General features: G+C 42.5%; 2 protein-coding genes across 3 annotated transcripts in view; one reads left to right on the top strand and one right to left on the bottom strand.

The window, feature by feature from the left end:
• mRRF2 (mitochondrial ribosome recycling factor 2) overlaps window positions 1–10,248 on the top strand; it is a 14,511-nt gene extending 4,263 nt beyond the window's left edge. The window contains 7 exon segments of the mRNA XM_034978082.2: window positions 474–663; window positions 2,399–2,554; window positions 3,566–3,788; window positions 4,350–4,467; window positions 5,676–5,771; window positions 7,385–7,531; window positions 9,259–10,248. Coding sequence (XP_034833973.1) covers window positions 474–663; window positions 2,399–2,554; window positions 3,566–3,788; window positions 4,350–4,467; window positions 5,676–5,771; window positions 7,385–7,531; window positions 9,259–9,420 — 1,092 coding nt within the window. The 3' untranslated portion in view covers window positions 9,421–10,248.
• LOC117990623 (AMP deaminase 2-like) lies at window positions 10,226–27,052 on the bottom strand. Of its 2 annotated transcripts, XM_034978083.2 has the most exons (17): window positions 27,002–27,052; window positions 25,921–26,059; window positions 25,067–25,265; window positions 24,559–24,663; window positions 24,199–24,279; window positions 23,503–23,707; window positions 22,894–23,019; window positions 18,198–18,396; window positions 17,580–17,711; window positions 16,962–17,125; window positions 15,885–16,008; window positions 15,618–15,784; window positions 12,615–12,735; window positions 12,007–12,180; window positions 11,662–11,772; window positions 10,837–10,974; window positions 10,226–10,344 (listed from the first exon to the last, which is right to left on the bottom strand). In XM_034978083.2, the coding sequence occupies exons 1-17, from the start codon at window positions 27,046–27,048 to the stop codon at window positions 10,318–10,320; spliced, it is 2,259 nt and encodes a 752-aa protein (XP_034833974.1). In that variant the 5' UTR covers window positions 27,049–27,052; the 3' UTR covers window positions 10,226–10,317. The 2 variants fall into 2 exon arrangements, with proteins under 2 accessions (XP_034833974.1, XP_069360702.1); XM_069504601.1 differs by lacking the exon at window positions 22,894–23,019.

The raw sequence follows: 27,052 nt of genomic DNA, 5'->3' as shown, positions 1-27,052 counted from the left end.
ATTTGCTGTGCCAGCGTAAGTACTTGTTTTTCTTTTAAATAAATAACCTAATCTTTTGTTATGACAGCTGATTAGCTGATACTATGAACAAGCGCCGCCATTTTCTGTGCCAAAAAATACACGGTAAAACCGTAGGTTTTTTTTTTTTTCGTTGTCTTTTTTTTTTTTTTAATGAAAATATTACAATAAAACTTAAAGCTAGCGTTATCTAATTACTATATAAATCATGACCGCGTGGAATGGTGCCAAGAATACTGGCTGCATTTCCGCGCTGGACAGCCAGGCTGATCCGTTGCGCAAAAAATTAGGTATTTTCTCTCTATTAGTTTAAATACTCTAAGCTCTGTACGCTTAAATCTTTTAAACTATGCAACAGATTTAAATGCGTTTTCATTTCGAAAGCTTCTATACGTTTTCTGAGGTCTTCTTTGATGGCTATCATTGTTCTTCCTCGCTTATTATCCTTTCTCCAGGCAACCATGTCTGGTGACCTGATAACAACAAACCAAGCAGCAGCGAACCGCGCGAAAGAGAAACTAACTTCCTTGCTCAAAGACCCCTCCGTGTGTGAGGGGTTAGTTCACCCCAGCGCCAAGCACCGGCTGCAGACCATGGACACCGACCCCACTGCTGAGGACATTGCCGATGTGCTGCTGGGGATTGGTGAGATTTTTTTATCCAGATACAAGTTAGCCCTTGACTGTGTCTATATCAATACTTATAATAAAACTGTAACAGGTCAAATTCTGTACATTGAAGATATTTTGAAAAAATTTTTTCGAGGGCACTCTATAATCGATACTGAACCCAAAACTGTAATTTTTTTCATTTTTGTCTGTCTGTCTGTCTGTCTGTCTGTCTGTCTGTCTGTCTGTCTGTCTGTATCACGGCCGCGCATCACGCTGAAACTACTGAATGGATTCCAATGAAACTTGGTACGATTTGAGGTCATACTATGAGGAAGAATATAGGATACTTTTTATCCCGAAATTCAGCATGGTTCCCGTAGGAGAGGGGATGAAAGTTAAAATGTATACTGAGTTGTAATTCATTAACGCGTAGTCCGATTTCATTCATTCTTTTTTTGTTAGAAAGGGATATTTTAAAGATTGTTCCGTAAATATTTCAAGGTCATCGGTTTTTAACCGACTGTCAAAAAGGAGGTGGTTCTTTTTTCTACATCGATTTTTTAGAGGTTTCTGGACCGATTTGCAAAATTATTTTTTAAATCAACAAAAAAAGTTTACGTCGTGGTCACATAAAAAATTCTGGATTCAACTCCTTAATCCTGATGCTGCAGGGTTACTGCCCGCCTAGGTTATCAAGATTCAGGAAGTGTTCATAGTGAATTCATATTGTAGGTACCAAGCAACGACAACAATCCCGAAAAATCAAAGAGTTCCCGCGGGATTTTAAAAAACTTAAATCCACGCGGACGAAGTCGCAGGAATCAGCTAGTCTATGATCTATATTTCACCTGGTGGTAAGTGATGATGCAGTCGAAGATGGATGGCTAACCTGGAAGGGGTATGGCAGTTTTTATTAAATACATGCCCCTTTGGTTTCTACACGGCCTCACACTAGACCAGAGCAGAAATCTAAATATTATAAAATTCCAAACCGCTGCCAGGAAATATGGGGACGTGGCGCAGACTGGGAGCGCGCCTTTAGACTTCAAAAGCGGGCTGTCCGAATACTAGCCCACGTACCGCAAGATACCCCAACTCGGCCATATTTTAAGAAATTAGGCATATTAACCCTACCCAGCTTGCTCATTTTGCATGTGGCTATTTATGTGGCGCAACATAAAGATCAGTTTGTGAATAGGGGCAGTAAAAATCTTTTTAACCTACGGCATCCTAATCGCCTAGTAGCAACACACCACGAGCTTGAGAAAGCCTCGCGGACAGTAGTTGGAATGGGCCCCCGGTTTATAATCGGATTCCCCACGACATAAAAAATGCGCAAAACATTAAGATTTTTAAAAGAAAAGTGAAAAGCTGGCTTGTCGAGGAGTCTTTCTATAGTTATAATGAATTTCTACTTGGGAAGATCCAAGACTAAATTGTTTACTTAACATTTATTTTATTTTATGTTATATATATTTTTTTAAATCTATTCTTGAAACAAGAATATGTTATTAAATATTAAGAAAAAGAATTGAAATTATTGTAATTGACGTATAATGTGTATTTATGAATAAATGACTATGACTATGACTAGGAATCGAATCCGGGACCTCCCACTAACCACAGTGCTTAGCACTGCGCCAGAAAGGAAGGATTTCCGCTAAGAAGGGATTTTTGAAAATTCAACCCCTAAGGTGATAAAATAGGGGTTTGAAATTTGTGTAGACTATAACTAATGTAACTTACTTCTATCTTTGTTATTAACACAGGCAACACAATCCCAGAGCCCGTGTTCCTCTGCTCCATCGAGCCCCCCAGTGCGACGTACCAGAACGCGCTGGAGACAGCGCTGGAGGAGTTGCAGAGGGAGGACCCCAGTCTCAGGGTCACCACTGATGAGGACACGGGACAGATGGTGCTCGCTGGTGAGTCAGTAATTAACTGTGAAAGTACATTAATTGTATAGCCTACGGGCATAAGGTAGTCTAAATATTTTTTTAAGAATATTAGCCAAGTTAGTGGCTGACCAATATTCCCCTTTCCCCTCCAATTAAGCGTAAAGCTTGTGGTAACGGTAGGTACGACAATAGTGCAACGGGTGGGATTTGAACCGGCAACCTTTCGGTTTTCAGTCCTCTCCTTTAACCGTTGAGCTATCGAGGCTATTATCTAAATATATAAAAGGAAAAGGTGACTGACTGACTGACTGACTGACTGATCTATCAACACACAGCTCAAACTACTGGACGGATCGGGCTGAAATTTGGCATGCAGATAGCTATTATGACGTAGGCATCCGCTAAGAAAGGATTTTTGAAAATTCAACCCCTAAAGGGGTGAAACAAGGGTTTGAAATTTGTGTAGTCCACGCGGACGAAGTCGCGAGCATTAGCTAGTATATGAATAAAAGGAAAAGGTGGCTGACTGACTGATCTATCAACGCACAGCTAAACTAATGGACGGATCGGGCTGCAGATAGCTATTATGACGTAGGCATCCGCTAAGATAAGGTTATTGAAAATTCAACCCCTCAGGGAACAAAAGGGGACACTTTAGTTCCGATTTTCGCCACGCGCCAAGATAGCCTTGTCGCACTGTAGTTTAGAATAGAATAGAATAGAATAGAGAATAGAATGTTTTTTTATTCATGTAAACTTTTTAAAAGTGCTTATGAATAGTCAGGTAGTTTTAATTTACCACTGGTTCGGAATGACGTTCCTACCGAGAAGAACCAGCAAGAAACTCGGCGGTTGCTCTTTTTAATTTTTCAATTTACAATGTTATTATACCGTACTATACAAGCCATTGCAGCCCCGTGCATTGCTGGAGCGAGTCAAATCCAAGCTTTTTTATCGTTTACATAGTCTGCGACTGTATAATATGCTTTTTTTAGGAGCATACTTTTAACACATTTTAGAGATTGTAACTGTTTCCAGGTATGGGCGAGCTTCACTTAGAAATCATAAAGGAGCGAATAATCCGCGAGTACAAGATCGACGTAGAACTGGGTCCGCCTCAGATCTCCTACAAGGAGACATTAATAGGGACGGCCAAGCAAACCATGACCATCGACAGGAAGATCGGCAGCGCCAAGCAAATGGCCAAGGTGGTGATGTCCGCCAAGACTGTCAAGGGGATCGCGCAAGATAAAGTGCTAAGGTAACTTTATATTTTTGAATTATTATTTTTATTCATTATTTTGTTCAATTGTTCGGGTAGAATTTGAAGCACTTATTTAGTATTTTTTTTTTTTTTTTTTTTAATATTTATTATGGAACACAAACAGCTTTTACATTTTTACTTAGCTACTTATTTCTGGTTTGTACTTATGCCTATTAAGTGTTCACTCATTAACATTATATCTATTTAATTTTGTGCGGGAGTTAGTTAGGTTAGTAATTACATTAAATTAAATTATAATAAGTTAGATTGTTATGAAGTGGTTACAAATAAAGTATATAATTCTAATCGTGCTAAACCTACATATAATTATTTAAACTTTTTTATTTCAGCTAAAAATTTACCAAATTTGTGTTGAAAATGATCTAATTGTACATATTTCTTATTGTATATATCGCATGTCCTCACTAAAAATCTATTATGGCCATAGTTCGTCTCTTCTTCTTCTTCTCTTCGTCATCTTGTGCAGATACCGCTGTCTATCTCGTGTTGTTATATGATTTATCAAAACACGCTATGTAAATGAGTTTGTTTATTCAGGTTGGACAAAACAGCGGACAGTGCTGCCAACCTGGCGCACGTGCACCCGCGGTACATGCAGGCCATTCGACGCGGAGTGGACGCTGCGCTACTGCACGGACCCAAACTAGGGTGCCCTGTGAGTACTCCCTCTATCGTGCTGCCTCTCCCTCTCTCTCTCTCTTTTGCTCTCCCTCTCTCTCTCTTTTATATTGTCCTTCTTTACTAAGCGCGCAGTGAACGCATTTTAGAACGGAATGAGTGCTATTATTAATTATTATTATTGGCAAAGCGGCAACCTTTACACAATTTTAGCGATTGGTGTTTTTTTTATTTATTCAGGTACAAGTTAGCCCTTGACTGCAATCTCACCTGATGGTAAGTGATGATGCAGTCTAAGATGATAGCGGGCTAACCTGAAAGGGGTATGGCAGTTTTTATTAAACCCATACTCCTTTGGTTTCTACACGGCATCGTACCGGAACGCTTAATCGCTTGGCGGCACGGCTTTGCCGGTAGGGTGGTAATTAGCCACGGCCGAGGCCTCCCACCAGCCAAAGTCAAAGTAAAAATTTAGGTAGTTTAAAAAAAAATGTAACAATTGTTGACAAACAAAAAAAAGTGGCCACGGTGATAAGGACAAAGCATAATCACCGTGTCCACTGTCCGTGTGTCACCTATACCCCGTTCATTAGCATCATTCAACGCGCTTTTGGACAATAATGCTCAATGGGACCCATTTAATGATGGGTCTATAATACTGGTTCGGGAGTTACTGAAGTACGCTGAGAGCATTGCATGAATATGTCATTCAATGTTCTCAGCGTACATATTCAAAATGCTTTGATCTTTTATCGTTTTGTATTTTATGTCTTTTTTCTTGTACCTTTATTTGTATTTAAATTTATTATTAATCATCTAGTTAGTGTAAGTGGCACTGCCGTTCTAATTAGATATAAAATAAATAAAATAATAATAAATAATAATAATCATTTTGTCACGTTCCAACAAGAGCTTAAATGCATTTAGCTATGTCGCTCTAACAGTAAGTGTCACAATAGGGCTACTTTTGACAATATTGCGGTCACTGAAAATCAGCGTTAGGGCATCTGGTACCTCAGATATTTGCTCTAGAGGTTTGTGTCTGAGGGGCCCGACGTCTCAACACAAGCTGAGTGGCCTACCTGTTCGAGGTGTTGCACTGCTGTACAGGACGATATTGCCTACACCATGTACCACCTATATACCTCGAATAAACATTATTCTATTCTATTCTATTCTATTCTACTTTTAACAGTCCTCGTTCTGAGGTTTAGAACATCGGTATCATTTATTGACGTTTGTCAGTTGGTGGACGCGCAAGTGACGCTGCACTGGTTCGAAGTGGGTCGCGGCACTTCGGACTCCGTGGTCGCCGCCACCGTCACCCAGTGTCTTCGGAAGGTAGGTATGAGCCTCACACTCCCATCAATTCAAATTCAAATTCAAATTCAAATTTCTTCATTGCGAATATGGGTAAACAGTGCAGATATTACAAAACAAAAAGGTACAGCCAAATTCTGCCTCTGCCTCACCTATGGTGCTGAAACGTGGACACTAACAAACGGCCTTGTCCACAAATTCAAAGTAGCTCAGCGAGCTATGGAGAGGGCTATGTTAGGAGTTTCCTTGAGGGACAAGATCAGAAATGAGGAGATCCGCGGGAGAACCAAGGTCACTGACATAGCCCAAACTATTAGCAAGCTGAAGTGGCAGTGGACAGGTCATGCCTGTCGTAGAGGCGATGGCCGTTGGAGCCGGAAAGTCCTTGAGTGGAGACCGCGTTTAAGCAAGCGTAGTGTGGGACGCCCTCCAGCACGATGGACCGACGATATCAAGAGGCTGGCGGGAAGTGGCTGGATGAGGAAGGCTGAGGACCGGGTGTGGTGGCGCTCTTTAGGGAAGGCCTATGTCCAACAGTGGACGTCCACAGGCTGATGATGATGATGATGATGATGATGAAATTCTGCCTATTAGCATGCAATATGTTATGACTTATGATATACCGAACACCGTGTACATAGTTTTGATAAAATTGGTCAAATTAAATACTTAGTCACAAAAAAATACAAATTTAAATGATAATGTTACAAATGTCAAAAATTAAAATAAAACTAAAATTTCTCTACAAGGTAATCATTAATCGAGTAATATGTCTTTTCTAACAATAGTTTTTTCAATTTTATCTTAAAAACTAGCTTATGCTCGCGACTTCGTCCGCGTGGACTACAAAATTTCAAACCCCTATTTCACCCCCTTAGGGGTTGAATTTTCAAAAATCCTTTCTTAGCGGATGCCTACGTCATAATAGCTATCTGCATGCCAAATTTCAGCCCGATCCGTCCAGTAGTTTGAGCTGTGCGTTGATAAATCAGTCAGTCAGTCAGTCAGTCAGTCACCTTTTCCTTTTATATATATAGATAAAGGAAGTTCTCGGGTCTCAATTATATATTTGGGCAAGTGATTATACAAGAGTGGCAAAAAAACTTTTGGAGAAATGAGCGGTCAATCAACTCGATGTATTCATCTCGATAGATCACTAATCTCGATAGATCTATTAATCACTAACTCAAGTGAAATAGCTAATCTGCATTCTACAAGCACAGTAATTCATGACAGGTAGGAAACTTGTAACAAAACGTCGAAATTCCCCTACATTCATCATCAACATTATCATCATGATCAACCGATCGCCAGATGCCACTACAGAGCGCGTGTCTTAGAGTGAGAAGAGTCTTGGCCATCGTCTACCACGCTGGCCATGTGCGGATTGGTAGACTTCACACACTTTTGAGAACATTATGAAGAACTCTCAGGCATGCAGGTTTCCTCACGATGTTTTCCTTCACTGTTAGAAAAATATATAGCCTATGTCACTCAGGAATAATGGAACTTTCTACTGGTGAAAGAATTTTCAAAATCGGTTCAGTAGTTCCAGAGATTACCCCCCACAAACAAACTTACAATCTTTACCTCTTTATAATATTAGTATAGATTGAAAACTGATTTTATTTCAGGTATTTGAAGAAGCAGAATCAGTTCTTCTGGAGCCCGTGATGTTCTTAGAGCTGGTGTGTCCGGAGTCGCACTCCTCGCGGCTGCTGGCCGACCTGGCGAGGAGACGGGCCGACATACAGCATATACACTTGAGACAGAAGAATAAGGTATGTATCTTCGTTTTAGGGTTCCGTATCTCTAAAAGAAAAACGGAACCCTTATAGGATCACTTTGTTGTCTGTCCGTCTGTCGGTCTGTCAAGAAACATGCAGGGTACTTCCCGTTGACCTAGAATCATGAAATTTCTCAGGTAGGTAGGTCTTATAGCTGACATTCGGGGAAAAATCTGAAAACCGTGAATTTGTGGTTAAATCACACAAAAAAAATTAAATTGTGGTCATGAACTAATAATTAGTATTTTCAATTTTCGAAGTAAGATAACTATCATATGAAAGGTCTTCACCTGTACATTCTAAAACAGATTTTTATTTATTTTTATGCATTATAATTTTTTAATTATCGTGCAAAATGTCGAAAAAATACGACTTTATTACGGAACCCTCGTTGCGCGAGCCTGACTCGCACTTGGCCGGTTTTTTTTCATATGATATCTCCTTTCATATGATACCTCACTTGGTATGTTCTTGCAGTGGCGTGCCGGTCATAGAAGCATAAATGCACTGCTTACCCCAGTTGTAGTAGCTCAATGCAAATTTTACATTATGACCTGCCAGTAAACAGGTTCCTACCTAACTAATGCCTACCCTGGCTTCAAACCCTGTGCACGCCACTGTGTTCTTGGTATATTACTCTGAAAGTGTAAATATTAAAAATATTAAGTTCTCACGCACCATTTTAACTCTATGGGTCAACTGTTATGTCAAAAGTACGGTTCACTGTTGGTTCACCTTTAAAATAAGGGCGAAAATTTTTTTTTTTTTAAAGAATATTAGCCATGTTAAATGACTAATATTCCCCTTTCCCCTCCAACTAAGCGTAAAGCTTGTGCTAGGAGTAGGTACGACAATAGTGCAACGGGCGGGGATTGAACCGTCGACTTTTCAGTTTTCAGTCCACTCCTTTACCTGTTGAGCTATTGAGGCTCAATTTCAAAATCAAAATTGTACTTTTGATGTGAAATTTGACACATTAGTTAGATAGACATTTATGAAAGTTGGTCTAATGGATTATTACTTGGGAATTTAGGAGTTTGAAAGTTGATTAAGCGTATCCCATGTAAAATGGAAGAACGCTCTCTAAAAAATTAACAACAAATAATAAAAATTTCAGGACCGAAGTCCGTCTGTCTGATTAGTACATGTTATGTACTGATATACATATCAGCTCATACACACCTATATTTTCGCGTGATAACGACGTCTAGCGCCATCTAGTACTTGAGCGAGAATTTGAACTTTCAATTCAATTTTGTTTTTAGGGTTCCGTACCTCAAAGGAAAAAGAAACCCTTATAGGATAACTTTGTTGTCTGTCTGTCGGTCCGTCGTGTTTGTCAAGAAAACCCGTACTTCCCGTTGACCTAGAATTATCCCGGAAAATCAATGAGTTTCCACAGGATTTTTTAAAACCTGTGTGTGTTTGTCCGCTAGCTTTTTCCGGCTCACGGGTTCCGTCCACTTTGATAACCAATTTTTCGTAACCAGCTACGATATAAGATTAATTTTTCAGGCAAATTTTAATTTTTTCTCTCCGTAAGAACCATCCTCGTACTTACAAGAAATATTATTTTTTTTAAAAATTGCCAAATCGGTTCAGCTGTTCTCGAGATTTGCGATCAGCAACACATTCAGCGATTCATTTTTATGTATAGAGAAGAAGATAGATGGATCCTACAGCCTAATTTCCCACCCAAATTTTTATTTTGAACTATCCAGGTAGTCGAATGTCTAGCGCCACTGTCAGAACTGCTGGGCTACTCCTCCAGCCTGCGCTCCCTCAGCTCCGGGCTGGCCAGCTTCACGATGGAGTTCCACTCCAACAGGCAAATGTCGCCACACGACGAGGAAAAGGCCATTCGCAGTGTCACCGGGTTTTAGATTACAGATACCGCGAATAGTTAGCGATTATTCGGCATTCGAATTTGAATTGTTGAATTATTCGGCATTCGAATTCGAATAGTTGAACTAGTCGTCAAAATTATTCGACTCCGAAAAGGATACTGTATATAGTACGCGACGGGTTGAGTTGGCGATCGGGGTATGAGGCGGAGGCGACGCCCCGCATACCCGCATGTCACCCGCGCTATCTCGACGAGTCACCTGGTTTTAGATTTAACATACCGCGAATATTTTGCGATTATACGGCATTCGAATAGTTGAATTATTCGTCAAAATTAATCGACCCCAAAAAGGATACTATCTAGGTAGGTAATAGATTAGTAACAAATAACAATAACATGTCTCTAGTGATCTCAAAACTTACAAATTTTCGAATTTTTTACCAAAAAATGAATCGAATTGAATTTATTCTAAAATAGGTAGTTACCATTTTTATCAATTAATGTTGATTTGTAGGATACTATTGATACTACGATAAATTCTAAATAAATGATAATAATTTGTAATACTCAAATAAAAATATTATTTGAGTATTACTAATAATGTCTGATTGGTTTATTCTTTCTAAATCTAGTTTTTCGTTTCAAAATTTATATTTATTATAGTTATTTCGCCATTAGACGAATAATGAATGACGAATAGGTAATGAATATCGATAATAGCCGCTAACCACGGCATCTCTATTTGATACATTCCCCTGCGAAAGAGTTGTTCCATCACCAAACCTAGCAACTAATAATATACTCTTGTATATGAACTTTATTGTAAATAAATAAAATAAGTATAAAATTGTAAATGTATTTATTTGTAAATGTTAAGTTGTTGAATAATAAATATGTAATAATTACAAACTCTTTGTTTTCATTGATTTCTCTTTTACGGCATTTGTCCTGATATCGTTTTCTGAAATTATAAAAAATGTTTTATCGTTTTGTAATTTGTGTTGTGTATTTAAATCGTTAGTGTAAGTGGCACTGCCGTTCCAATCTTTAAATATATAAAAGGAAAAGGTGACTGACTGACTGACTGATCTATCAACGCACAGCTCAAACTACTGGACAGATCGGGCTAAAATTTGGCATGCAGATAGCTATTATGACGTAGGCATCCGCAAAGAAGGGATCTTTGAAAATTCAACTACTAAGGGCGTGAAATGAGGGTTTGGTGTAGTCCACGCGGATGAAGTCGCGGGAATAAGCTAGTTAGATGTAAAATAAATAATAATAATATGGTGAGAATCTCAGTCCTGAAATTATGCCAAATATTAGGCTATGGCGGTGACGTGAAATCAAAGTAAAATTAGCGAGGCCTGCCAGTGACGTCGAAGCGAAACATCGAGGATGTTTTGTTATAAGCTACTAACTGTCGTGAAGTGTGGTATTCAGTGTCGATCACCTGGAACAGGTAGTCGAGCTCGTCGAGGAGGGTCTCGTGGCGGTACTCGAGGCGCACGTCGGGCACGTTGGTGCGCGTGATGTCGTTGCCCGCCACGCCCGCGCGCGAGTACTGCGCGCCCACCCAGCGCTGCTTCATCTGAAACCCAAACATATACCTAAACCTCCAGATACGCAAAATTCTTTGGGCAAATTTCGAGGAAGCGGTACCATACCATACCACTCTGAGCTTTCTTATGAGGCCAATAGTTAGCGAACATGTCTCGCATCCAGTGGCGGATTTGTAGTCTTGGCCGCCCTAGGTCCCACTCTGCCCCAGGCCATAACCAGCTGCCCCTTTCTCAGCAGTCATCATAATCAGACTATATTATAATGAATTAACTATATTTTATTGCCAACTTTTGTCACATTACTTTTATCATAACATCAGTGAATTTTTTGCCACGATTGACAGCCCCTACCTATCCGCCCTAGGCCCGGGCCTACTGGGCCTTAGGCACATCCATATGTCACTGGCAACACGCACTGTTCAAAGACTTTGGTCTTCTAGCATTGGGCAAAGGGCAGAGAGCAGAGTGACCGACAATTACCGCCGCCCATGAACATTTGCAGCACCAGAGGTACTGCTGATGCGTTGCCGGCCTTTTAGGAATTTGTTGGTCCGCCCCTTGAATAACCCCATGTTGTAATCCAAAGGGAACACCGCCGAAGGGAGTTGGTTCCACAGTTTGTATGTACGTGGAAAAAAGGATCTGGCACAACGGGTGGTCGAAAAAGACTCTGATCAATTTGTTAGAGAAGCTGGAGGAAATATAGTCATTTTCACCTCGTGCGGGAACCCTGACATGATGACGGAGTTCCTGGCCAGCTCGCACATGTCGCACGCGCTGAGCTTCCACGCCTGCGCGGCCACGCTGTACTCCTCCATCAGAGGCTCCTGGAACCAAGGGAAATTCCTATTTGAAGATTTTGTTAGATGTTTCTTGAAAATATTTCTCCATTACTAAGTACCTACCATTACCATAACTAAGTATATTCATATTACTTAAATCCTGCTGATAAGTTCTGAATAAAAAAATGCCAACTTAATTAATAACTTCATCAAATGAATCACATGGAGCTGCTGGATTCAGGAGGCGCATGATATGAAGTTATGAATTATAGCAAAAACCTTAGTGTAATGGAACTGCAGAGGATCATCCGTGCTGAGAGTGACGCGGAGCCCCCGAGCGTGGTAGTCGGGCAGCGGGTTGCGGTGGTAGCGCAGGAACAGCGAGTTGTTGCTGAGGGGAGACATGGCGATGAAGATCTGCGTCAGGTAGTAGATGTACTGCAGTGCTGGAACCTGAAGGACGAATGAAAAGGTTAACGCTCAACTTAAGCTCAGCAGTCAGCAGAGATTAGAGTTATTTATTTTATTGAGCCGGTCAGTTCGTGTCACTTGTCATATAAGAAATTTGAGAAGATTTTTGTCATTTATTTAACTGCTTCTGCTTTTGTTGCTCAAAAAAAGTTTATTCAATAAAGTTGCTTAAAATTCAGCTTTTCATCCATGTTTTCGTCATAAAAATTTCTAAATTAGTTTATAGAATTAGACCGCTACCAGATACCTACCTTCAAGTCAAAGGCATCTCCTAGGCATGCGCAATCGATCTTAGGCTGCATCTCTGATTGCTGTCAGCCACGCATTAGTCTATAAATATAGTTTTTTTTTTTTTTAATTTATTTTACGGCCCTGGATAACAGTCCTTTAAGGCCTTTTAATATAGAAAAAGATACCTTCCGCAGCACCAGTCCGTGGGAGATGTTCTCTGCGAGCAGGAAGCCGGCGCACAGGTGCACGGGGGGGCCCGCCTCGCCGCAGTGCGGGCGCAGCACGAACGTGTTCAGGCCTTGCTCCCTACGACAGCAAAATAAGATTCCATCATGACATGCCATCCACACGCACGAAACCATTTGCGTCACCATTCCTCATACGCATGCCCTGACAGGCTGAGATGGCAATCCCGTGCCGGAGAGCGCAGGTGACGTGCGGGTGTGCGGGGCCTCTCTCCACCTCTCCACGTCTCAGCCTGTCGCAAACTATAGGCATCATTATCATCATCGTAATGACCCTTCCGATAAAAGAAGCCCTAAATCACTCTCTAATATAATAATAATAATAATAATATAATAATAATATTTAATAATAATAATAATATTTCTTTTGGCTGTTATATATATTTATCTTGTACACGGGCGTGAGAGTAGATAATATATCGAGATAATAATAATAAAAACCTTTTATTTAGCCAAATTTACAAATAGGTACAAACAGGTAGGGTGCCGTAGTCCCTGGGGAACCAAGGAGCCGACCAGTGTCCATGCTCCTTGGTTCCCCAAGACCCAGGCACCCACTTCTTACAACTAGCTTACTGTCTATCTTGGCCGAACGGGGCGCTGCCTCAGCTTATTGCTACAGTCGGTCGACTGCAGCGCTGATTTTCGGGCATGGCCCCCAGTGATATCACGGGCCGATCGGGAGCGCGAACATCCCGTGCCTATTTTATATTGACACATGCCGAGTTACTTGCTGGTGTTCTTTTGTTAGTAGGTAATGCAATTCCAACCCAATACATATATCTAGGCTTTAACGAATCAGATCTGTATCTATTTAATCTTTTCTATTGAATCTTTACATTAATATCTAATATGTCTTTCTATCATATCAGCTATCTTTCTAATATATCAGCTATCTACCAGTGAAAGTTCAGTTAAAATCTTTCCAGCCGTTTGGGAAAACATTTAAAAATTGTTTTTTTTTGTTATTAGTAAAGTACCGTATCAATATACATAGGTCGACTTTCATAATCTATGCATTTACTTAGTAAACAGCTGTTAGGTATTTATGATTACATTACAAACACACACTTACATCTTATAGGTAGGTATATTTGTATCTATTTTATTTTTATTTTTATTTATTGGACACACAAAACAGATTATGACAATAATTGATAAAGTAATACAAGCCATGAATAAAACTAGTCACTCTCCAAAAAAAAAGTGTGTACAAATGCAGTTATTAGTAATGGACGTGTACGTAGTTAGTAACGGACTCACTATTAAACAATACCTATACCTACTATAATAAAAGAACATAGAACTAAAAATTTGTTAAAAATCGAACACTAAATAAAGTACTTACGTGTTATTGTGTTAGTTATTATACAAAACAAAAACGCATTTATATAAATTATATGTAAATTATAAGAACCTAGAAAACAAAAATATATCTATTAAAAAGAAAGAAAGAAAATACATTTATTTTATTATGTATACTTCGATGTATATTTTTCTTTGTTTTTGGTGTAGGTAGGTAGGTATGATAATAATATTATTATGACTGTGTATTATATTTTAAGCTACCTGCTATTGTTGCTGATCAAGTGAAATAAAGCAATTTCATTGGCAAGCAACATTATTAGACCCGTGTAATCGGCACACGGCACATTTATATTTTATTTAGTCCACGTTTTACACTCTTCTAGCTACAAGCTAAGTGCAAAAACATTGTTTTATTTGCTAACGCGACGGTATTCTTTTCGTGACCTAACCTCGTCTCCAAAGAAAGTTTTAACCTACCTATACGACGTAACGCAGTGCCGTACCATGTCAGACGAGGAATCAGACATTAATATCTTCCAGACGATTCAATCCATGGAACTGGGCGACCAAAGGCCGAGCCATCTACTCCGGCGTATGAAGAATCTAGCACGCGACAACATACCTGATGTACTCTTACGTCACATATGGATGTACCGTTTGCCTCCAAGCGTGCGCCCCTACATCGCATTCGCCGAGTTTTATAGCAAGACCCTTGAAGAACAAGGTTTGATCGCTGACAGGATAATGGAGGTCCAAATACCAGTCAAAAAACCACAAGAGGAAACATCCACGTACGAGTATTTGCTTAAAGAACTCAAGAAGCTTTCACTAGACGTAGAAGAATTGAAGGCCAGAGAATCCTACCAGTCGTATCACCACAGAGACCGCCAACGGAGCTCTCGTTCTCGTTACCGTACGCCATCGAGATCTAATTCTCGTATCCGTTTCGTTTCACCACCGCCAGTCTGTTATTACCACCTACGTTTTGGAGAACATGCGAAGAAATGCACTCGTCCTTGCGGCTACAAGAACTAAACGGCGGAAAACTAAAACAAACTTTGAACAAGTAAGTTATGGTCATCATTGTTAACCCAATCAGTCAACCTTTAAACCATTTTCACTTCTACTCGTCTTATCACTAAACGAGATTATATTGTTATTATTATCTGCGTAAACTTTATAGAACCAGGGTATAATAGAACCTACAATGTATCTAACTTACTGTCAGTGTCAGTATAACTTGAGTGCTCAATTCAAAGCGTGTTTCTGATCAAAATCACGACGAAAACGAACACGAAACACAGTTTAAAAACTCAAGGTAAAAAATATAACATGACGGTATCACCATAAACGCCCGTAGCAGGCCAGGCAGACCAGAAGACGCCAGAAAATAAATCTTACCATACCGTTGGACAAAACAATGTACCTGGGGTACCTACATATATATACCTCAAACAATAGGAGAACTACCTAAAACTGTTAACTTTTTCATTGTCTTTGACCTGACCATAGGTTACCCATTTTGTATTTAGGTAAGTTGCACAAATATAAATTTATTTTAACTGCATTTGGGTGGTTTTTTTTTTTCGATGACTGAACCTCTTTCTCCGCCCTTAAAAACCTATCAAGACTTACTTCCTCAACTGGTTGAGTGTGACCATGTTTGCGTACATGTAGTACAGATAGTAGGCGTAAGGCGGGTTCTCTTCGTCGTCCCACTCCTCCGGCGACCTCATGTGCTCCGACAGGTTGGGGTTCTCGGGCTTGGACTCGTCGTCCACGCTGTCGAAGCCTATCACGTGCTGGAAATATCATCATCATCATCAAGTTATCGCCGGCACACTACTGGACGCCGGGTGTTCCCCCGCCTCAAACCCTCAACCTGTCACGAACTACACTTACAGTCAGAAACTTGTGCAGTTCAGGATTAGTGTGCGGATCTACAGACACCTTGAACAGCGGGTCGAACAAGTTGTTCAGGAACTCTTGGAAGTTCTTCAGGAGTTTGTTGATGCGGTAGATGTCGCTGTGAACAATGGTATTTTTACAGTATTTTTATCTGTGGTACTTTCTGTAAAATCAATCCTAAGGTATATGTCCCGCAAATTGCTATTGCGCTGGATTCATGTCTCATTAACATCGAAATGACGTCATTTTGACGTCACTAAAATGGCGGCCACGCGCATTAGCAATTTGCGGGACTTATATCTGTCACCCTGTTGGGATATGGCACACTTTAAACACCCAGTCGAAAAATTTGGATCTGGGAATCTAAAATTTTACACTGAGGTTCCCATTAAAAATTCAAAAAATCAAAGACATTTATTTCGGTAGCACAATTTTACATCAGTACCCTTATTATAAATGCGAAAGTGTGTTTGTTTGTTGATTTGTTGGTTTGTCCTTCAATCACGTCGCAACGGTGTAACGGATTGACGTGATTTTTTGCATGGATGTAGATAAAGACCTGGAGAGTGACATAGGCTACTTTTTATCCCGGAAAATTAAAGAGTTCCCACGGGATTTTTAAAAACCTAACTCCATGCGGACGAAGTCGCGGCCTCAGCTAGTAGTACCTACATAAAAATCCCTACAGATTAGTCCCTTTATTATATAGACAAGGAATAAGGTAAGATTTTTCGAAATTCCCACGAGCGCGAAGCCATGGCAGTGGCGTGCAGCTCAAAGAGGCACAAGAGCGCTGCTTACCCAAGAAATAACCCTAGTTGAAATATCTCAATGCTTATTATCCTTTATGACTTGCCAGTAAGTGGATACCTTGGATGTTTGTTCCCCAAAACGGCTGAACGGATTTGTATGAAATTTGGAATGTAGATAGATAGATTATACCCTGAATTAACACATACGCTACTTTTTATCCCGGAAAATCAAAGAGTGCCCGCGAGATTTTGAAAAATGAAAATCCACGCGGACAAAGTCGCGGGCATCAGCTAGTAAGAGATAAAGGTGAAGACTTACTACAGGCGAGGAACCTGCACAAGCCAGCGAACATGTGAGGAATGCACTTGATGGCGTATGGCCCACGACGCCAGCTTGCCCCACTCGCTCGCGTTCTTACAGTAAATGGAAATGCGCGGCTCCGCAAACGTGTACTTGTTCTCTTCGTAATCACTCATCACTTCCTGTAAGGAAGGGTTTACAAGAGAAGAAGAAGAAGAAGAAGGGTTACCGACTTACGTAAACCTATTTGAATATTTAAAAAGTTTTATTTGATTTTTTTGCTGACACCATCATCAAAGGCTTTAACTTTTCTATTTCATTTACATACGTATGGGAAAAGTGAGTGAGTAACAGGAAAACGTCGTATTGGATATCTCCACACAATTCTGACGTACACCACACCGTGAGGAAACCTGCATGCCTGAGAGCTCTCCATAATGATCTCAAAGGTGTGTGAAATCTGCCAATCGGCACGTTGGCAGCGTGGAGGACTATGGCGACTCTGAGACTACCGCTGCCATAAACATTTGCAGCACCAGAGGAACCGCCAATGCGTTGCGGACATTTCAGGAATTTGTTGCTGAAGATGGGAAGGATGTTATCATTGAAGTTCCTCTGACTAGAGAGACACTACACCTTGATAATGCAAGCGAAGTAAGTGCCGTTCATGTAGTTGTCGGTCTTCAAGAACACCTCCCTCAGTCTGCTCTCGCCGACGGGGTTGTATTTCGCGTTGAACTTGTCGAAACGATGAAACGTGTTCCGGTCCTATAAAATACGACAAGTTTTTTGCAAGATAAAATCTTACCGATGTGTCTCACTTACTTAATACTTTTAGAAAGAAAGACAAACGTTTACTTAAGTATTTCTCAAATTGTGCCACACATAACTAAGAGTTAGTTATCCCCATGTGTCCCCCACTTGAGCATTAAATTTATAAAGACAACATGCCTCAAGCAGAAGAAGAGCTCGCTTCGCTTGCTGTCGCGGCAGCAATGTAGCGGAACATTGCTGCCTAGCTCGGAATGTAATAATGTCATATAAGCTTATAGAGATTGTATGGGGACCAGTAGTGCCGCGACAGGACTGTGACAGCTGGTGACAGCACTGTTGCGGCAGCGTTGCTGCAGGCAGCGTGGTTCGGAATCATACCTTTTAGGCTGCATCATTACTTACCAGCAGGTCTAATTGCAGCCAAGCGTTAGTCTATAAATTAAAAAAACGTACGCGAATAAAGTGGTTTAAAGCACTAACGGCATGCACGTCCAGTATATCGACGTTGAGATCGTAAGCGTCGAGGTGCATCTCCTCGAACACGGACTTGAGCGTCATGGGCGCGCCGCCGCTCAGCGCGACCACGGCCTCGGGCTGCGCGCGCAGTGTGCGCTTGATGAAGCGCAGCAGGTGCTTCTGGTTCATGCTGGACGCGGCGTGGATGTGGGTGTCCACTTTCCTATGTATTTAAACTAATCTTTACAACGGCACCATACTCCGAAACACACCCTCACCACCACGCATGACATATATATATATATATATATATATATATATTATATGGTGTAACCAGAACTCTGGTGAAAACGAAGACCGGTACTGATGAATACTGATTTGATACCACAAAAAAACGCGAAAAAAATAATAATCCTATAATTTTGTAAACGTTTACGATTTATATTGCAAATAAAACATCTGACTGACGCTAGAGGTCAACGCCAAATTAATCTTTCCGAGTAGGTACATGTAAATTGTGGAACCAACTGCCTTCGTCAGTGTTTCCATTTTTTGATAAGAAGCGATTCAAGAGGCGAATTTATCGCACTTATAATTTATTATCTCTGACAGAAGTCACGTGATCCGTTGCGTCAACATCTAGTGTTGATTGTATAAATACGGGTGGTTGATGGTTTGAAAGACAGTCTGCGTTCAGACGCAGACTTATTCGACTACTAAATGCTTTGCGTTTAGGTCGCTATTTTAATTTTTTTTTTTTTTTTTTTTTTTTTTTTTTTTAATAGATATAGCGAGCAAGCGAGCAGGCGGGTCGCCTGATGTTAAGTGATTACCGCCGCCCATGAACATTTGCAGCACCAGAGGAGCCGCCGATGCGTTGCCGGCCTTTTAGGAATTTGTTGGTCCGCCCCTTGAATAACCCCATGTTATAATCTAGTGGGAACACCGCCGATGGGAGTTGGTTCCACAGTTTGCACGTGCGTGGAAAGAAGGATCTGGCGCAGCGGACGGTCGAAGTGCACCAGACACCCAGATGGTGAGGGTGAAATTCCTTACGGTGGCGCGCGGTGCGGTTGTAGAAAAAAGAGGGTGGAATGAGGTCAAAAAGCTCTTCAGAGCACTCCCCATTATACAGGCGATAGAACACGCATAGAGAGCTAACGTCTCTGCGGTGCTCCAGGCTTTCCAACGAGGCGGTTAGTTTGGGATCGTCCACAAGTCGAACAGCCCGCCTTTGGATCCGATCAAATGGAAGGAGTTGGTACTGGGGTGCTCCAGCCCAAAGGTGGGAGCAGTACTCCATGTGAGGGCGGACTTGCGCCTTATAGAGTAGGAGCCTATGCTCGGGCGCGAAGTACCGCTTTGCTCTGTTGAGCACCCCAAGCTTTTTGGAGGCTAATTTGGCCTTGCTTTCCAAATGATCGCGGAATTGAACCTCGCTCGAAATGTGGACTCCAAGGATCCCAATGCTGTTGGAAGGTGTGAGGGGAGTGCTCTGAAAGAGAAGAGGCAGTGTAAAAGGGGACTTCTTGGCGGAAAACGCGCAAACTTGTGTTTTAGTTGGGTTAAATTGCACTAGGTTTTGTGCGCCCCATTCTGACACTTTACCTAGGCAGGTTTCTATGTCAGACACAAGTTTGGCTCTACACTCCTCCAGCACTGCGCGAGAAAGCTGTGTATGTCCTTTGTACAGGGCATCACCCGTACTGTCATCCGCATAGCAATGGATGTTGTTGTGATGCAACATGTCATTGATATGCAGGATGAACAGTGTGGGCGATAGCACCGAGCCCTGAGGGACGCCAGCATTGATGGGTTTGAGTTCCGAGCAAAAACCGTCGACAGCGACCTTGATGCTGCGACCGTCAAGGAAACTGGCGACCCAATTACACAGCTTCACTGGTAGTCCGTAAGATGGTAGTTTCGATAGAAGTGCCTCATGCCAAACTCTATCAAAGGCTTTTGCAATATCAAGACTGACCGCCAGAGCCTCTCCCTTGCTGTCAATGGCTTCCGCCCAGCGGTGCGTGAGATAAATAAGAAGATCACCAGCTGATCGGCCGTGGCGAAAACCGTATTGACGATCACTGATCAGCTGGTGCTCCTCAAGATATCCCAGCAGCTGGGCGTTTATGATTTGCTCCATGACTTTGGACAGGAGGGAGGTAATCGCGATAGGTCGATAATTTGAGGGGTCCGAATGATTGCCTTTCTTCGGAATAGGGTGAACTAAGGCAGTCTTCCACGAAGATGGAACTGTGCCGGAGGAGTAAGACAGACGGAACAGACGAGTCAGGACGGGTGTCAGCTCAGGAGCACATATTTTGAGCACAACCGCAGGAATACCGTCCGGCCCACTCGCTTTATTGACGTCGAGAGAGAGGAGTGCCTTACGCACAGCTGTTTGGGTAAAGCGTATGTCACGCAGCGAGCTTTGACACCGCGGGATGGTAGGCGGTGTTCTCCCCCCGTCATCAAGCGTTGAATTGGCAGCAAATAGTGTGCCTAGAATTTCGGCTTTCTCTTTGGCGGTGTGGGCCAGTGTATCATCCGGTTTGCGCAAAGGTGGAAACGAGGAACGACAGAAGTTGCCTTGAATGGCTTTTGCCAGCGACCAGAACGCGCGGGAACCAGATGGCATTGCGACTAGTCTCTGTCCAATTCTGTCGACATGCTTGAATTTTGCCCTGGCAATGGCATTTTTGTAGGATCTAGAGGCAGCATTAAATTGTTTTTTCAGGATGGCGGTATTTGGTTCATTGTTGCGTTGTGCTGATAACCAGGATCGGTAAGAGGATTGCTTAAGGTTTGCAGCCCTCTTACAGGTCCCGTTAAACCATTTCTGTGCTCGCTCACCGGTGGGTATTAAAGAGTTGGGGATGAAGCAATCCATACCTTGGAGTATAGCGTCAGCAACGGCCACAGCACAGATGTTGGGGTCATTTACGGAAAAACAAAGCTGCCCCCATGGATATGAGGCGTAGAATTCGCGGAGACCATCCCAGTCAGCTGATTTGTAATGCCAAACTCTACGGCTACCGGTAGCACGCGTGCAAACGGATGATGGAAGTTGCACGGTGGTCTGTACCAAGCAGTGATCAGACGTCCCTAGCGGAGCATCGACACTAACTTGGTAGCCGGTAGGGTGAGTGGTGAGAAAAAGATCGAGAATAGAGGGGGTATGATCAGCGATATCGGGGATCCTAGTAGGTAGCGTAACCAGTTGGTTGAAGTCGTATGCCAGGACAAAATTATGGGCGCACCTCCCGGCGTGATCAGTGGTACGTGATCCTAGCCATTCCACATGGTGGGCATTGAAGTCCCCTAGGATCACCACCTCGGCGGAAGGAATATGCTCCTGTATATAGTCCACTGATCTTTGGACGTGGTCGAAGAGTCGGTCCGTCTCAGCGTTTCCGCTATGGGATCTGTACAGGCACGCATAGACTCGGGTTTGACCCCCGAAGTCCACGCGCAACCAAAGTAGAGATAGGCCCCCAACCTCTAGGGTGTACAGGCGTTGACCGCAAATATCCCCTCTAATATACACACACACGCCAGCGCGTGGCGAGAAGACATGTTCCAGTTTGTAGCCGGGGTAGTTTAGATACGAAGTATCGTCGGGGGGTGAGATTTGAGTTTCAGTTAGGAATAGTATAGCTGGCTTCGCCGTTTCAAGGTGATGATGAACGGCGTTTAGGTTGGAGTGCAACCCTCTAATGTTGCAAAAGTTCACACGGAATGTGGAACGAGGCGCCGCTGTATAACGATTCTTTCTGTTAATTTTTGGCATCATGTGTGTATATTAGGGGTTGATCGAAGAGGGGACCGGGTTGACGAATGTTGTAACAACGGTGGTCTCCAGGTCAAAGATGTGGAGTCAGCCGCTCCCGATCACGCAGGTAGAGTGAGTTACTGGCACGGGGGACGGAAGGGCCCCCAATCCGATCCGTTGAATGACCGGCGGGTTCCACTCCGGTCTCCCACTCCGGCACTCCGGTCATTCACCGGGCTTTTTTCGTCGGCGGCGGGGCAGCCTCCTAGGTCGGGAATCCTAGGTTCGGGCCCCCTACGGACCAACGGGCGGCCAGCGGACAACCGTTTCATCGGGTCTCCCTGGACCCCGCGCCAATATATCACGCCTACGGATACGAGAGGGCCTAATTCTCCACGACGGACCCAATGGCCACAGGAATTACACTATTCGGGGGGATGGGAGGGGGAACTGGCTCTCCAGCTCGCAGCCGGAACGCACAGGGTGCTTTGCGGCTGGTTACGACTGGAGTGTGGTCGCTAGCCAGGCGGATTCGGGATAGAATCCTACCACGAAGCAGACATACCATAGTGATTACGCTGTGCGGTATAAATACAGCGACCCATGAATGGGACTGGGAGCGTCAGAGCCTCGTTAGCTGATTGGCAGGGTGCACCACGGGCAGGTGAGGTTGACTTTGGCCACTAGGATGGAATTCGGGCCACTTACACCCCAAATTGATTGGTTGTAATAGTAATTTTGTGCCCTGGTCAGGTTGTTGCAGTTAGGTTAGTATAAAGAGTAAACCTTTCGGTAAGCCTCTAGGCGTGTGATCAACGTCTGCGCGCAAGTTTAACAAGAGAGGATATTCAAATAACCAATCAAAAAATAGCTTATAATGCCCTACCTTTCTGTCTGACTTTTAAACTCACTTCTGGTACCCTTTTACTAGGTCTGATGACTTACCTAACGTTATAAAAATCTCTGTGAGGCACAGCCTTCTGTAGCGCGAGCTCGTGGAGCTCGTTCAGCAGGACGTGCATCTTGAACTTGGACGAGAGGTAGCTCAGACGACGGTAGCAGAAGGATTTCCTACAAAACAAACCAACAGAACCGCGTTTCTTTTTCCCAAATCACACAATTTAATCAAATTGGGTAGGTGCCATTGTACACTTTTTGATTGTCAATTGTGGAATTTGTAAGATAATGATATAATGCTAGTACAACTAATTATGTACGTTAGGTGTGTGCATTTTAAGAAATTAAATATCACTTGCTTTAACGGTGAAGGAAAACATCGTGAGCAAAACTGCATGTCATAGTGCCGGGCCGGGGGGAACAGACATGCCCAGGGATTCTGTATTGCTGCATACTCTATATAGAATAACGCCACTCTACCTGAACCCAGTGGCTTCCTGCGATATGTTTTATGTCGTCTATCCATTATATGGGAGAAGGGGGAGGGGGAAGCGGCAGGGGGAAGGGGGAGAGGGGGCTGCTAACGATGCGCTTTCAGGTGTGAGTTCGCCAATCCAGCACGTTGGGAGGTTTTATTAAAGTATTCTGTGCTCTTACAAAGGTCCATCGCTGATCATGGTGGTGAGGTGAGCCATGTCCTCGACGTACTTCTCGAAGGGCAGGTGTCGGTAGGGCAGCGGCTTGTGGTCGGCGGCATCGGCCTCGCTGCGGTACACGCGCACCACGCCGCGCCGCCAGCGACACACGTATTGCCGGGCCGGGGGGAACGGACATGCCCAGGGATCCTGGATTGCTGCATGCTCTGTATAGATTATAGAATACAGGTAAAGATATAGAATTGCTATCTTAAATTTCTATAAAATTAATAATTAACATAGGTAAATCTAGTGGTTAAAGATTAAAAACATTTGCTTCCTAGTGGGAATCCGGGGTCTCATTCCAGACACGCACCTCAGCTTTTTGGAGCTATGTGTGTTTTAAGTAGGTAATTAAATATCACTTGCTTCAACAGTGTAGGAAAACATCGTGAGGAAACCTAGGTTGCTGCAGAGACATACCTGGGAGTTTTCAACTTTCTCAAGCTACACCTTTGAGTCTCAAAGGTGTGCGAAGTCTGCCAATCCGCGTAGTATATAGGTAGAATATATTATAGCCAAACCCTTCTCATTCTGAGAGGAAAACCGTGCTCCGTAGTGAACCGGATGCATGATGATGATGATGGTATAGTTATAAAGTTTATGTGAATTTATCACTGAACTTATATTTTTTATCACAATAATATGGTTAGTTTACCATTCGCACTTAAATCCTCTTGACTGTCACAGAAGCCTCTATGACCTGGGAAGATTGTTGACAGGGTTCCAGGCAGAGCAACTGTATCAAAGAGTTTTAAAAATTAATCACTGGGTTCAAATGACAGAATTTAAATCTCTCATTGAATTTAGAATGAATTCTCTCATTGAAGTAGAATCTGTAATTGTCCGACAGATAGTTGCCACAATGAGTCTGTTAAGGGTTAAATACTGAATAAAAATTATACGTATATTCGTACCAATTTTTAGGAAAAATAGGTACGAATCTACTAAAATCTACTATTTTAGACCGTAGTGTGAAATAAGCTTTACTACTAAATAAAAAATATTTATTAAGTACATTGTGTTTCTGAATTCTGCCAGCTGCTTCTGTCGACACCTCGCTGGATCTGCATATCATCTGACGAGCATGTTCTTAAGCGGATGCTCTGCTCTACGGCTGCTTCTACAAAAGGAGCAACTGTACCTTTATTTAGATGTAAGCTTTTGTCTTTTAAATCAAACTAGAAGTTTGTGACTGTATGTGACCACCTTTCGTCCGCAATTTCGTTTGTAGTAGCTACTACTTAGTTCAAATACTACCCTTTGTTGAAGCGCCTACAATTTTCTATATATTTTTTGTATCAATTGACGTTTTCATAAATTCCTTTGTTCTCTTCTTGTTAAAAAACTAACCAACGGTCTGCGCTCAATAAATCATTTACAACTGCAAGAAAAATCCTTTAAATTGTCATCCACGCATCTACACCCTTTGTACTACCTACATATTTCCTACCTACTGCAAGAACAAGCTTTACCTTTGATGGACGAGGAAATATGAGTCGTTGAAAAAAAATTGTTAACGATACCATCAAATTTCAGCACAGCACTGCTTAAGTCGATGGTGTTATCGTGCGGCCGTGCCTCCTTAGGGGGAGACTGGCGGTGCGTGATGTAGTAGGCCAGGGTTTCCGGGAACGACTGCTCTGACATCTCCATGTAGTCGCGACGGAGTGTCAGCGCGTCGATGAGATATGATGCTGAGCGCTCCAGGTCATCTAACGGCACCTACATTAAATATTTCGATCTTAGGCCAGCCGTAATAACAGAAATTTTTGTGTTAGGAAAATGCTGATGTGCGCCAGAAGGCACATACATTTTGTACCCCCCACAGAATTTTGCCGAACCGGGCGTACGCTTTTGATACTCGCAGAGTAAATGCGACAGAAAGTTTTACTGAAAGCCATTTTCTAGTAATATGCGACTCTTGTAAGTGAGGAATTCCAGGATCGTACATTTTTGACATCGTCCCATCGCTGCATGAATTATTTACTCATGCCTGATACCCTCTTTTTTAATTGTAGACTATTAACCTGAAACTTTGCATACTTAAGTAACTCTGATGACAATATAATTAGATTTACCTAATAGATATTATGGTACCACCAAGCATACATGTACATCATCAATGTACCTAGGGGAGAGGAGACCGTAGGAACTCCTCAGCCGTGAACATCAAGTCCATACAGCTTCGGCTCTTTTAACTTGTCGGGTAAGTCCTTTAGTAGGTACCTACTTAGGCAAAGTTACCTATTGCGATTGTAATTAGGGACGGAGGAGGAAAGTGGAGATAGAAAACGCGTGAATTTATAGTTTGTAAAACAAGCTAAGTATTTTGTTTCATTTAAACTTGTTTTTGGAGTATAATGACCAGATTCCTCACCCCGGTGACATGAATCCCGGCAACGGACAGGCGTTGGAAATTGACGGCGTTGTTGCCCGCATTCTCTTGCCGCCCGTACGCATCGCCCGGGCCGCGGATATGCGTGCGCGTCGCTCCGGATATGTTCTGGCGCGTCTCGCTATAAACAGAACTTAATTAAGAGGACAGAACCTGCTGACTATCTTGTAAACTGCCAACTAACCTAACATTTGACAGGTGATCCATAAGTTTCCATTTGAAGTCGCTAGCATAAGCTAGTATTAAAATAATAAACTTGGAAGTTACGCCTAACTATACCAACTGGAGGCGAACGTTAGGAGTTTCATGGACCGAATTTCGTACAGTACGAACGTCTCTGCACTCCAAGAACTCGCCATTAAAATAACGTCTTTCGGCGTTCGTACAGAGGACACATAATCATGCTGACTAATATTCCCCTTTCCCCTCAAATTAAGCGTAAAGCTTGTGCTAGGAGTAGGTACGACAATAGTGCAACGGGTGGGGTTTGAAACGGCAACCTTTCGGTTTTCAGTCCGCTCCTTTAACCGTTGAGCTATCGAGGCTCTAATACTTACTTAGTACAGCTTCAGACACGTCTCCCGGCTTAAGGCTGCCTATCCACCGGTGCGGAGTGGAGCGGAGATGTGTATAGTTCACCAATCAGAGTTTTGTCAGATGACGGAATAAAATTATCACGTTATTACCCACAATCTGGTTGGTTTGCTCAACACATCTCCACTCCGCTCCGAACCAGTGGACAGGCAGTCTAATACTCCAAGAACTCGACATTAAATAACGTCTTTCGGCGTTCGTACAGAGTCACATATTTAGTAAAGATCTTCAGACACGTCTCACGACGTAAGAGCTTGACTAAATCGAGCACTTTGCCATGCAAAACAAGGTGAAGGGCACCATACCGACCGAATTAGGTCTGCTGTGGCCCTGTGAGTGATCCAGCACGTGTACCAGGCTGTCAGCCAGCTGGAGGAAGTGGCGAATGCTCGGATGTCACTACCACTCTGCCAAGTGTAACGAACATGAAGAAGAAGGAAAACCATGAGAACTGAGTTCGAATACTTACTACCGAGACTTGGCCCATTGTTTGAGGTCTTTCTTAGAGCCGAACATTTTG

This window comes from Maniola hyperantus, chromosome 18 (assembly GCF_902806685.2).
Source record: "Maniola hyperantus chromosome 18, iAphHyp1.2, whole genome shotgun sequence".
NCBI classification, from domain to species: domain Eukaryota; kingdom Metazoa; phylum Arthropoda; class Insecta; order Lepidoptera; family Nymphalidae; genus Maniola; species Maniola hyperantus.
The sequence above is the reverse complement of the archived record's forward strand: the minus strand, read 5'-3'. Positions and strand labels throughout refer to the sequence as shown.

Coding starts and splice junctions, on each gene's coding strand:
- LOC117990623 (XM_034978083.2), bottom strand. CDS start 27,048: ATGTTCGGCTCTAAGAAAGACCTCAAACAATGGGCCAAGTCTCGGTA. Junction 16,009..16,961: donor GTGCAGGTTCCTCGCCTGTA/GTAAGTCTTCAC, acceptor CATTGTTCACAG/CGACATCTACCGCATCAACA. Junction 12,736..15,617: donor ACACTCAACCAGTTGAGGAA/GTAAGTCTTGAT, acceptor TTGCTGTCGTAG/GGAGCAAGGCCTGAACACGT.